This window comes from Cyanistes caeruleus, chromosome 9 (assembly GCF_971803275.1).
Source record: "Cyanistes caeruleus chromosome 9, bCyaCae1.hap1.1, whole genome shotgun sequence".
Lineage (NCBI taxonomy): Eukaryota > Metazoa > Chordata > Aves > Passeriformes > Paridae > Cyanistes > Cyanistes caeruleus.
The window spans coordinates 33,435,042-33,447,484 of NC_141709.1; the positions used below are offsets into that span (position 1 = coordinate 33,435,042).

Here is a 12,443-nt window from a genome sequence, read left to right on the forward strand (position 1 = left end):
TGGAGAGATTCCAGAGGAGCCCCCGGAGCTGCTCCAGGGCTGGAGCCCCTCTGGAGCCAGGCTGGGAGAGCTGGGGGTGCTCACCTGGAGAGGAGAAGCTCCAGGGAGAGCTCAGAGCCCCTTGCAGGGCCTGAAGGGGCTCCAGGAGAGCTGGAGAGGGACTGGGGACAAGGCCTGCAGGGACAGGACACAGGGAATGGCTGCCAGTGCCAGAGGGCAGGGCTGGATGGGATCTTGGGATTGCAGGAATTGTTCCCTGGCAGGGTGGGCAGGCCCTGGGATAGAATTCCCAGAGCAGCTGGGGCTGTCCCTGGATCCCTGGCAGTGCCCAAGGCCAGGCTGGATGGGTTTGGAGCAGCCTGGGATAGTGGGAGCTGTCCCTGGAAGGTGGCACTGGATGGGATTTCAGGTCCTTTCTATCCCAAACCATTGCAGGGTTCCATGATTTAAGGATGCAGCACCTGGCTCACCAAGCCTCATGCGGGTTTCAAGGCACCCTACTGTTGGTATAGCTCATTATTCACCTGGTAAAATTCCCAAATTTCTGAAGAAAAATGCAGATTATCTGAAAATGAGGGTTTATGAGCTAATTATTGTGAGTGGATCTGAAATAAGTGCATTTTTCAGGACTTGGTGGAGAACGGTGGCGTTTATCCTAAGGGTTGGCAAAATAATATTCCTGGAGCTCTTGGGCAGCCTGTTCAGGAAGGAGAAGGGAATTAGAATTGCAAATCAGGATTTCATCATCCTCAATCAGCGTGGCCAGCAAGGAGGGATGAATGAAAAGCTGCTCAGGAGCCCCAGCAATCGCAGCCTTCCCAAATCAATAAATGGCTTTGTGCTCCCCGGAGTGCCACCAACATGTGGCAAAAATCCCCAGGGATTTCACTCCTTGGGAAAGGGTCGGTGCTGCTGAGAAAAACACACAATAAAATGCCAGGAGAGGTGTGGGGGAAGCTCCTTTTGGGGTGGTTTTGGATGATCAGCTGGGGTGGTTGTGTTTTATCCCGATTATTCCATAATTAGCAATGAGGGGGAAGAAAAACATCCCTGAGAACATAATTAGGATTTATTTATTTGGGGTGAACACCCCAATATTACACCAGCATAGGAATTTAATCCGAGAAGACAGAGCATGGAATAAACTCATTTTTTATATCCTGTGCTTCTGGTTTGTCTCAAAATTCCCAAAATATCCTCTGCTGTTTTTCAGGCTGCTGTGGGGACAGGGAACATTCCTGATCCTCCACAGGATCCTGCTGCTGAGCGAGGGAATGAAGGTGCCCAGGCCCTGGAGGCCTGGAGAGTTTCAAGGCAGCAGGAGAGCAGGGGCTGCCTTATGTAACTTTGCTCAAAGATGTGGAAAAAAAAAAACCCATTCTGGGCTGGTTTTCCGGTTTCTGTGTGATTTTTCAGGAAATGTTTGACGTTTCCCTGGAGGAGCAGCAATGTTGGGGCTGCCAGGATGGCCCGGTGGGAGGAGGCTCTTGTGAGCACGGCTTGCAAAGGCTAATTAATTAATAGACGGAATCTGGAGATCCAAATGAACAATTTGGGGATTTGGGAAGCGTGTGGGAGGGGGAGGGAGGGAGGCCCAGTGGGTTTTGATCCCAGCCCTGGGATTTTATTCATTTCTGTCCTGTTGATCCTGCAATTCCTGCGTTTTCACCGGGGATAATTGTTGAACTGTCTAAGAAACAACAGGAGGAAAATCCCAGGGAGTGATTATTCTCCTTCACACCCAGGCACCCTGTGATTACTGCCAGGCTCCCTGCAATCCTCCACGTCAAATTCGGGATGCTGGATGCTGGGAAAGGCCGGATTGTGAAGGGAGACACCTGAAAAATGGGAATGGGGAGGGAAAACACAAAAACTCGGTGTAACAGGGTTGGCAAAACCAACAGCTTGTGGAAGTGGCTGCTCCAGAATTAGCAGGGAATTAATTTTGGCTTTTTCCCCAAGAACAGTGAGGAGAACGTGGCAGAGGTTCATTCCACAGGGTGGGCTTTTCCAGGCATGGAAGGTGGAGGAACAGGACACAGGGAGTGGTTTCCCACTTCCAGAGGGTTGGATGGGATATTGGGAAGGAATTCCTGGCTGGGAGGGTGAGGAAGGGCTGGGATTGAATTCCCAAAGTAGCTGTGGCTGCCCCTGGATCCCTGGAAGTGCCCAAGGCCAGGCTGGATGGAGCCTGGGACAGCAGAATTCCTTGGCCATGGAATGGGGTGGGATTTAAGGGTTCCATCCCAAACCATTCCATGATTTGGTCATGTCTGTGTATCTGTACATTTACCTCTCCCCATGGATGTTGGGCACCCTTTTCATGGATAAGAGGCAGAATTCCTTGGTCTCCACAAAATTTTTCACCACTCAGAGTAAAACTGGCTCCTGCCAAATCCAAGTGGAGATGGAGCAAAGCCAAGGAGAGGTGAAAACTTTTGGAATATTGTTCATCCATGCTCTATCCTGATCTTTTCCTTATACCTTTAATTTCCCCCTATTTTTATAATTCTTTTTTCAATTTGTATCAATAACGTCAATAGAATAAAAATATGGATTTATGTCTCATTTCCCAGTTAGAGGAGAGAACCACACAGTGTTTCCAGTCTGGAAAAGCTTTTCCTTAGCTTTGAGTGTGTCAGAGCAGCTGGGGAGTCTGAGTGGGGATGGAATGACACTGCCACTCTCCCCCTTCCCTGGATTTTTAAATTGGATTTGGCATCTTAATTGCTGAAACAGCTCCTCATTCCATCTTTCCAGGTCGGAGTTAACTGCAGGGAGTGGGGCTTGGATCCTGGATCCTCTGAGATCCCTGCTCCGTGCCCTCCTGCTGCTTTGGGAACAGGGAATGTTATGGATCACTGACGGCTGATGGAATTCATCCATCACCTATAAAATTCCATTTATCCATCACCTATAAAAATCCACCACCTATAAAAATCCACCACCTATAAAAATCCATCACCTATAAAAATCCATCACCTATAGAAATCCCCTTTATTCCCCTTTCTCGACACCTCTGATTCCAGCCGATGGATCAAATCCCTTCCTTATCAAGGTGAAACGTCTGGAGACTTCAGGGGGAAAAAAAATAAACAAAAACCCCCAACCGGGGGAAGGGGGAAAGTTCCGGTGCCTGCTGCGCCTTCGGTGCCGCTGAACTTTGTCCTTGGCGAGGGGAGGAAGCGCCACCGGGTCCCCTTTGTCACCCCCGCAAGGTGCGGGTGGGGCAGAGCCCTGCCAGCATTCCCGATCCATCGCCTGGCGCCGCTGGAAGCGCTTTCCTTCCCCTCCGTCCGTCCATCCATCCCTCCCTGGATCCCTCCGTCCTTCCCTCCATCCTTCCCTCCCTCCACCCCTCCATCCCTCCATCCCGGCTCTCCCAGCCCTCCCTTTGTCCCCGGGTCCCCTCCCGGCTCCGGCGGGGGCGCGGGGGGGGCCGGAATTTCGGGAGCCGCTCCCGGGCGGATGCGGCCCCATCTCCCACCCACCCCTGACGTCTGGATGCACCAGGGAGCCGCGCTGGGTTTGATGTGGAGCGGCGGGATTTAGATCTCGTAAATCTTGTAAAATTCCATTTTATGCAGAGAGCGACAGAGGCTCAAATCCTCCGGCGCCGCGCGGGGCGAGGCTGCGGCTGTCGCGGCCGGGATTTTCCCGCAGGAGCAGCACCTGGATGGGGATGGACAGGGCTGGGAGGCCGGGCGGAGGCGCAGCCCCGCTCCCGGCTGGCAGCGGTGACACGGGGAGTGACAGAGCGGAGCGCTCCCCTCTCCGCTCGCACTGACCCCCGGCCGGGAGCTGCCGGAGCTTCCCTGCCCTCCCCGCTCTGGAGGGACAATCCAGGCCTTTTGCCACCGCTCCCTGCTCCTGTAGCCCCTCACCTGCATCCCGGCAATCTCATCCCTGCGGATGCTCCGCGGGAGGGACCCGCCGCCGGGCTTTCTGCAGCGTCACAAAACTTTGCCTCGGCTCCGGAGGAAGGAGGGATGTGACCTGGAAAGGAGGAACAGGAAAAAGGGGATGTTGCTGCAGCTTGGAAAAGCTTTTTTTTCCCCCCCGTCTCAGGATCACTGGAAGGGATTATACAAATGAGAGCAGGAAGCTGCGGTCAAGGGGGGTGCCAGAAATAGATTGATTTTTTCTTTCTCCTGCTAGAAATGAAGAAATTTGGGAATCCATAGAGGCTGTTCCACCCCCCCCACACTTTTTGCTTGCCAAGGCATTTTCGATCCTCTAGAAAGTGGCATCCACCTGCAAGGGAAGTTACCATGTAATCCCAAAGAATAAAAAACTCCTGGAAACATCTCCGTGCCACTGAGCCAACTCCAGAGAGAGCCAAGTTTGGAATAAGTCATGTCCTGACTCTTTTTGGATGACAGGGGAGAAGGATCATCTGGGAAGATGTTAAATATTAATATTTTACCCAATCGCCGCCATTCGTGGATTTGGTGAGTATGCCATGGGTTTGTCCGGATCACAGCACTTCTGGTGGGCACAAAAGCTTGGAAATCAGGATTTTTCCTGGCTGAGAAGCAGCTGCTGGATGGGAACATGGATAAGGGGGTCCCTGGTTTGCTGAATATTTTCTCCCCTGATCTTCCCTGCTCAGAGTTTGATCCGAGGTGCCCTCGCGACGCCTCCGAGCGGGGACCGTGGGGACAGGGTGGGGAAAGAATGGAAAATTTCCTGTTGTCCTGGTTTATTTTCCTTCTCAGGTGTTTATGAACCTCAATTTTCCTTTAAAAAATTAATGAGTCCCTAAAACGTCCTTTGCTGGAGCGATTCCATGGTGCCACCTCGGCACCTTCTCCCTGTTGCATTTTAATGAGCAGCTGGAGCAGCTGCTGCCTCTGCTCCGGCCAGGGCAGGGGCACAGGGAGAGGGGAGGGACATTCCAGAGGCATTTTCCAGTTTGGGATTGGGAGACGGCACCAAAAGTGTATTTTATAGATAAAAACTCTCTGGTGGAGTTCAGGGCTGGAGTCTTTGGGTGGTGTGATCTTCCAGTGTGGATAATCCATGGAATCTGTGGGGATACAGAGATAATTTCAGGTTCTGGTTGTTCAAATCCTGAATTCTGTGATCTCACCTACACACAAATATTCTGGTTTTCCACCCAATGGATTCCCTGTAATCTCATTACGGTTTTTAATGGTTTAACCGTGGCCCTGGGATCAACCCACAGGTTACAGGAATAGAAATATCCAGGCTCTGAGCCTTGGAATGGGCTTGGGTTCTCCAGGGCACATCCTGCTCCTCTTGTGTGCGGTTCCAGGGAGAAGAGAACGGGGAGGGAAACGCTTGGAGAAGAGGAAAAACGCAGAGCCTGTATTAAAATGATGGAATCCTGGAATGGGTTGGGTTGGAGTTCATCTCATTCCATCCAGGGACACCTTCCACTGTCCCAGGCTGCTCCAAGCTGGCCTTGGACACTCCCAGGGATCCAGAGGCAGCCACAGCTTCCCTGTGGAATCCATTCCAGGCCAGGAATTCCTTCCCAACATTTCTTCCTGACACCCAATCTAACCCAATTTTTCCCATGGCTTCTCCTGGATGTTTCACAGGAGCAGTTGTTGGTTAGGTTTGGAAAGTTCCACCTGAGGAGGAGCCCCAGTAAACTGAAAAAGAGGAATATTGGGTGGGAATTTTAATTGATTTGCCAGATTTAAAAATGAAGGGAAGAGGAGAGACCTTGTGCATTAATTATGGACAAAATCAACTCCCAAAGAGCCCAGGAAGTTGTGGAAAAAAGCATTTCCTGTGGAGAAAGAACCCTATTTCTGTGGCTGCAAGAGAACAGAAATCATTTTTTAGCTCTAGGAACTGACACAAACTCTGAGCAGCCCCGAAATCCCAGCAGGGGAGATGGTCAGGGATGGGGCCTGGGACGGATCAGAGCCGTCGGATCAGGCAGGGAAGTTTCAGGGTGCAGCTCAAAGGGAGCCTTGGCAAAGGTGTGGATTTATGAAGGGAGGGATAAAATTATCCCCAAAAAATTCACTTCCCCTGTGCCCAGGTGAAAGCAAAGCCAATTCCTCACCCCGTGCTGGCCTAGCCTGAGTCAGGCTGAGCCTCACTAAACCAGACCTGTGTAAGCTGCTGCTTGCTGTTCAGAGCCCACACAGGGGGTGAGACCATCAATTCCTGCTTGGAATGTCTCCAGGGATTTCTTTCCTCCGGAATAAAGGTTTGGGGCTTCTTTGGAGCTTCTCCCTCCTCTGTCCCATCATCCAAAAGGAAATTTTTAGCTGGATTTTCCCCCTGGCCTAGGGGGAGGTGTCCTGCCCGTGGCAGGGGTTGGATTAGATGGCCTTTCAGGCTCCTTTCCAAACCATTCCATGATTCCATGGATGGCCTTTAGCTTCCGTGTTCTTCCCAAGTCCAGGAGAGGAGCCGGTGGCTCCCATCCCCGCGGGGACAGCGTGGCACCCCGGGTTTGGGGTACAGAGGGGAGGGCTCTGCTCTGGGAGCTGGGGATGGGGCTCTGGGACAGCTCTGGGGAAATGGAAGCTGGGATTGCACCGGGACAGCAGCTCCTGCTGGAGAAATGTGGGAATTCAGAAATGTGGGAATTCGGAAATGTGGGAATTCGTGGTTGTTCAAGGGGCTGGCTCCAAACTCAGGCCTGACCCCTGCTCTGGAGCTGAACTTTGGCTGGGGGGGAGCAGAAACTCTGTCCTGATGTGAAGTGGTGGGGCCAAATCCCAGGATTTCTGACAGCTCAGGAATGTTGGAGAGGTGCTCCACAGCTCCCAGATAGCAGCTGGAGTGACAGGTCCTGCTGAGCATAAACAGATTTATCAGGGCAGCGGCACCAGGAGTCACCCTGACCTTGGCTCCCTCGGCTCCCCGCGCTCAGGCTGAGGTGTTGCCCTTGGATGTGAGGCTGGAGGGGTTTTCCATAATGTGGTACCATAACCATGGAATTACTGAGGTTGGAAAAGACCATCGAGTCCTCCAGCAGTGCCAAGGCCCCCCGGCCCCATGTCCCCAAGTGCCACATCCACAGGGCTCTGAAATCCCTCCAGGGATGGCGACTCCACCCCAGCTCTGGGCAGCTGTGCCAGGGATGGAAAGGAAGAAGTTTTCCCAAATATCCAATCTAAACCTCCTCTGGGACAACTTGGAGCTGTGTCCTGTTGTCCTGTCGCTGTTCCCTGGGAGCAGAGCACAATCCTGCCCTCGCTTCATGGACAAATTTCACTTTGGTTTTTATATTGACTTTCAAAATACTCAAGGTTTGCTCTGGGAATTAACACTCTCCAGATCTGTGGGTTAAACCTTCCAGTCACCTTATTTCCACGGATTTCAGCTGGATCTTAAAACCATTTTGGTTTTCCTCACGGATTAATTCCGCAGCCTCCTATAAATAGGCAGGATTTCCAACAAAGCGATGATTTATATGCAGGAGGTAGATTTGAGAGACAGAAATCTGAAATCTGTAGGCACAATTTCGAAAAGGAGAGGCCAAATATTTCTCCTGAGCTCGCAAGTGCCTGGAGGAAGCACAAAGAACTCGCTGTGTCTGCAGCAGAGACAATGCCTGCCTGAGAGGGGATGGGGAGGAAAACGATGGGATTTAATTGGCAGCGTTTGGCGGGGTGGGAAGCTGGAAATGGAGGGATTCTGCTGGAGGAACGGGGCTGGTATTTAGTGACCTTTCCCTTCTCTTCAGGCTGAGTCTTTTCAAGTCGTTCCTGGCTGTGTTTTCCCGCTGCTTTTGAAAGGCAGAAGATAAGAGTTAGAGGCTGCTCCTGACGTATTTACATTTCCATATTTCCATTCATTATCTTCACTTCCAGGGAAAGAATCTGGGTCGCTTTGCTGGGATGGGAAACTTTTCAGCCGAGTTCACGGACATCTCTGTCTGTCATGCACACAGAGCTGGTTTTCCAGGCTCTTCCTCCTCCTCCTCCTGCTCCTTGCCTGGTCCAGAGGCACGGCCCGAGTCCTCCCTGGCTGCAGAGAGCCCTCGGGATGAGCCTGGAGGGAGGAGCTGCTCCCCAGCCTGGCTTTGGTGTCTCCAGTGAGCATCCAATGGGAGGGGGGACAGCCAGGGATGAGCAGGAAGGCCCGGGACAGCTTTCCCTGGTTCAGGTGGCTCCAGGAGCACCTGGAGCTGCTGAAACAACTCCAGAGGAGCCCCCGGAGCTGCTCCAGGGCTGGAGCCCCTCTGGAGCCAGGCTGGGAGAGCTGGGGGGGCTCACCTGGAGAGGAGAAGCTCCAGGGAGAGCTCAGAGCCCCTTGCAGGGCCTGAAGGGGCTCCAGGAGAGCTGGAGAGGGACTGGGGACAAGGCCTGCAGGGACAGGACACAGGGAATGGCTGCCAGTGCCAGAGGGCAGGGCTGGATGGGATCTTGGGATTGCAGGAATTGTTCCCTGGCAGGGTGGGCAGGCCCTGGGATAGAATTCCCAGAGCAGCTGGGGCTGTCCCTGGATCCCTGGCAGTGCCCAAGGCCAGGCTGGATGGGTTTGGAGCAGCCTGGGACAGTGGCAGCTGTCCCTGCCATGGCTGGGGTGGAATAGGATGATCCTTGAGGCCTTTTCCAGCCTGAAGCATCCCAGGATCCTGTGAATGGAGACTCAGCTCTCAGCATTTCTGGGGCTTTTCCCATTCTCACATCTTAGCAGGCTTAGGAATGCAGATTCCTGTTCTGAAAGCTTGATCAGGATTTCTTTCCTAACCCTCTTCTCCAGGGGCTAATAACTGGGATATGGATTTCTCTTAGCTCCAATTCCCTGGCAGATTAGGCAGTCTCAGGCACCACCATGGAAAAGGGCTTTCTGTTCTTCTTTCCAGCAGAAAGAAACCAAATTTAATAAGGGAAATTTGGGCTTCCTGCTGGCAGGAGTTTGGCACGCACAAAGAATCCCAGAAGTTCAGGGAATTGTTCTGTTTAAACACGGCCTCCGTGGTTTCCAGCTCTGCCATCCCGGGAGCAGCTCCCCACTTGGAAGGTGGGAATAACAGAAGAGCTTTTCCAGGGGCTGGGCCACATTCCCAGCCACTTGCTGTGCTCAGGTTCTTCCACACAGGATAAATCCAGGTGCCCCCTCAGTGCCGAAGTTCCCTTCCCAACAGGGAGCAGGGCAGGTGGATGTTGGGAATTTCCTCTGCTCCCCAGCCCCAAAGCTCAGCCCAAGTTTAATCCTAAGAACTAAACAAAGGATTTGCCGGTGCTTTTCCCCATCCTGGCTTCCACAGGAGCCTCCTCAGGGATTCTCCAAGGAATCCAGGTGTGGATTTCCCTCCAAACTGCTATCCCAGACCTATCACCATCATCCCAGGGAACGATGCCCTGGGAATGCTGGGTTCTGGCAGAGGGATCCAGTGCCCAGACACCACCAGGACAGAGCTGTGGCACCAGACAGGGAACGTCTTTGCTGCTCATTTTGAGGGCAGCCACTACAAAAAGAAAGATTCTGGAGCTTAGAATTGTGGAATCATGGAACAATAGAATCCTGGAATGACAGAATCCTGGAATGACAGAATATCCTGAGCTGGCAGTGACCCAGAGGGAGGAGCCCAGCTGATATCACAGAACACCTTCATTCCATGCACTGTGAAATGTTGTTTTTTAAATGAGGATTGGAAAAACATTCCCTAAACCACAGGAACTCCAGTGAAAAGAGCCATTCCTTCACCTTCCCACAAAGCGTCCTGCGCCGCCTTTCCATTGTGTTGGTTCACAGAATCCCAGCCTGGGGTGAGCTGAAAAGAGCCTTTAAAATCCTCTCAGGATTTTAAACGGGCAGGGCTGACCCTCAGCTCTGATTTTAATTGACAAACTCGATGAAGGGCGTGAGGAAAGGCAAACAAAGCAGCAAAAGGTTCAGGAGAGAGGAAAAACCCCCCGGTTTCGCTGCCGCGTTTTTCAGCCTTTCCTCGCTGAGTTCAGACGTGCGGGGCTGCTTTGAAATCTCCCACTGACGTCAATGGAGCGGCGGAATGGGAGCATCCACACATCCCAAACCTGCCCTGGGCTGCTCCCAAAAATCCTCCCGACACCCAGGGAATCAGATCTGTCCAGCACAATTAACAGCAGCGCTATTAGGGATGCCTTAAAGTGCCAACACCGCTCGTTAAATACCAGATTTTATTTTATTTCTTTATTTCTTTTTTCCGAGGAGAAAAAAGCAAAAATTTCCAAGTGATGAAATTATTGCTTGGCTTAAAAAGGGGTTTAATAATCGTTTTATAGGGTCTGTTCATCGTTTTATAGGGTTTGTTTCTCCCCCAGCCCCAATGACTTGAGTGCTTTTGTTGCTTTTTTTGATGTAAACTCTTATAAATAAGGCTCATTTTTTTTTTTATGTAACTCGGAATTCTAGGGCAGAAAATGCCTGCAAGCCTTTCAGAGCAGTTTCGCTTTTTTTAGCTTTTTGTTGGAAGGAAAAGCCTGGGAAAAACGTGTTAATTGTCTCAATCTGGGAATGCTGCAAAGGCGCTCGGTCGGGAACCAGCCCCTGACACCGAGCTGATGGATTCCTGCCGGGAGGCCTCATCCCACAGATCCTGTGGTTTTTCAGGGATTGTCCCAGTTCATCCAACATTTCTGGGTAAATCTGAGCCTGGGACGGCGTCTCCTCAGCCCCCACGGAGCAGGGGAGCGGGAAATGCTGGGAAAATGGGAATTAGTGGGGAAACGTGGCTGGGATGAGGTTTTGGGACACGGCAGGGAAAGGGAAAATCGTGGAGGGAGAAATGGAATTATCTTCACTCTCTGTAGGACCATGGAAAATTGAACTCCCATGTTCATTCACCCTGGTGATGAGGGAAAAACCTGGAATCCAGAGCTTTGAAAGGGATCAGGAGAGCTCTGAAAACCCACTGGATGCCCCTGGTCGGGATGAAGCCACCGCCTTCCCCTCGGAAGGCGTCCCAGAATCCTGGAATGGTCTGGCTTGGGAATGAATTTAAAGCTCATCCCGTGGGCAGGGAGATCTCCCACAGCCCAGGGTGCTCCTGGTTTTCCCAGGGGCTCCTCAGTGTCCCTTGGGAATGCTGAAGAGGCTCCAATCCATGCCTGCATTCCCTTCCAAAAGACCATCGGTGGGTCAGGCGTGGGAGTTTTATTGGGAAGAGAGAGGCTGCTCCTGGCTAACCCTGGGCTCCCCTGCCAGGTGGAAAATGGGACCCTTACAGGAGGGGAAACAAAAGGAACCAGAGCCTGGAGGCTCGGGAGGAGCAGCTGGGGCTGTGGCACAGGAGCTTTGCCATGGGTTTATTCCCAAACCAGCTCCAGGGTTTATTCCCAAAATCAACTCGGTTTCTCCAGGAATTTTCCAGGCAGATTCCATCCTGAGCAGGGGAGCTTGGCCCCGCTCTGGAATCCTCCCTGGGATTGCAGTGGGAAGCTTTAAGGAATTTTTGCTGTGCCTCTCTCGGGCTTTTATTATTCCATGTTAATTCCAAATAAACTTGAACAATTCCGGTAAGGAGCAACAACAAAACAAAACCTAATTCTGTGGTGGTTACCACAACTCTGAAACTTCATAAAAATTCCCACTTTTCTGACAGAAGATTCCCACATCTCCTTTTTCTGGCCGTTTAGGTTTTCCTGGATTGGATATCAGCAGGAAAATTGGGGTGGTAATACAAATGGCACATGTGGAATTTGGGATTAGGGCAATTCCCTTCCACATCCCTTTGCTTCCCAGGGATCTGCTGGATCACAGGGATTGGGGGATTCTGGGAAATGTCCCAGGCTGTGCTCCCACTCATTGTGGGAATGGTGCTCAGTGTTCCCTGGAAGCTCCAGGATATTCCAAGCTGATGTTTATCCCTGTTTTCTCACATGGAGGCCATAGGTGTAGGTTTGCTGGTGGAAATGGAGAGAATGAATCCAAAGGGTTGGATTCCTTTATAAAATATTTTTAGGAGCTGTGGATGAAACTTGATGGGTTGGTGATAAAAACTCCTGGAATTATTGCATTATTTGATGATTTTTTGGGAATACAGAAAAAACAGAGGACTGGGAAAAGCGAATATGGTTGGAAAAGATGTCCAGGTAGTGCTGGGGTTTCTTGCTCCCACAGGATTGAACTTTTCCATGGATAGCTGCCAGAAAAGCAGATTTGCCCCGTTGGAAGGAGTGGATTCTGCGGTGCCTCCCTGGCTCGGGAGCGTTTGGATTTCGGGGCTTTGGGAAGCCCCAGCAGGAGCCAAGCACAGCAGCTGGGATGGGTGGGACCGTTCCTGGGAGTCAGGGAATGGGGAGAGGAGCTGCCTTTGGCAGACGGGATATTTCTGGCTTTTAGGAGAGCACAAAATACAACTGGGAATGCTCAAATTGAGGCTCCCAACAGGGGAGCTCGGGCTGGGAGCTGAGGATGAGAGTGGGCGATCCAGGAGCATCCATGGGATCCCACAGGGACAGGCAGCTCCAGGAGCCTGGGATCACCCAGCCGGGAGGGATTCAGGTCTGCAGGGGGATGAG

At 51.9% G+C, this 12,443-nt stretch overlaps 1 protein-coding gene and 1 long non-coding RNA gene across 5 annotated transcripts in view; one reads left to right on the forward strand and one right to left on the reverse strand.

The window, feature by feature from the left end:
* The window catches only part of PDE4B (phosphodiesterase 4B), a 165,478-nt gene that overhangs the window by 73,962 nt on the left and 79,073 nt on the right, over positions 1-12,443 (forward strand). The window contains exon 1 of one of the 4 annotated variants that reach the window (XM_023932284.2): positions 3,991-4,451. The exons of the other annotated variants lie outside the window; for them this stretch is intronic. Coding sequence (XP_023788052.1) covers positions 4,405-4,451 — 47 coding nt within the window. The 5' untranslated portion in view covers positions 3,991-4,404. Of the gene's footprint in view, positions 1-3,990; positions 4,452-12,443 lie in introns of those variants that run through there. 4 annotated transcript variants of the gene reach the window in all.
* LOC147651773 (uncharacterized) lies at positions 2,979-5,029 on the reverse strand. The gene is made up of 3 exons (XR_015273689.1): positions 4,427-5,029; positions 3,885-3,996; positions 2,979-3,672 (listed from the first exon to the last, which is right to left on the reverse strand). It is a non-coding gene; the product is annotated as an uncharacterized LOC147651773 (long non-coding RNA).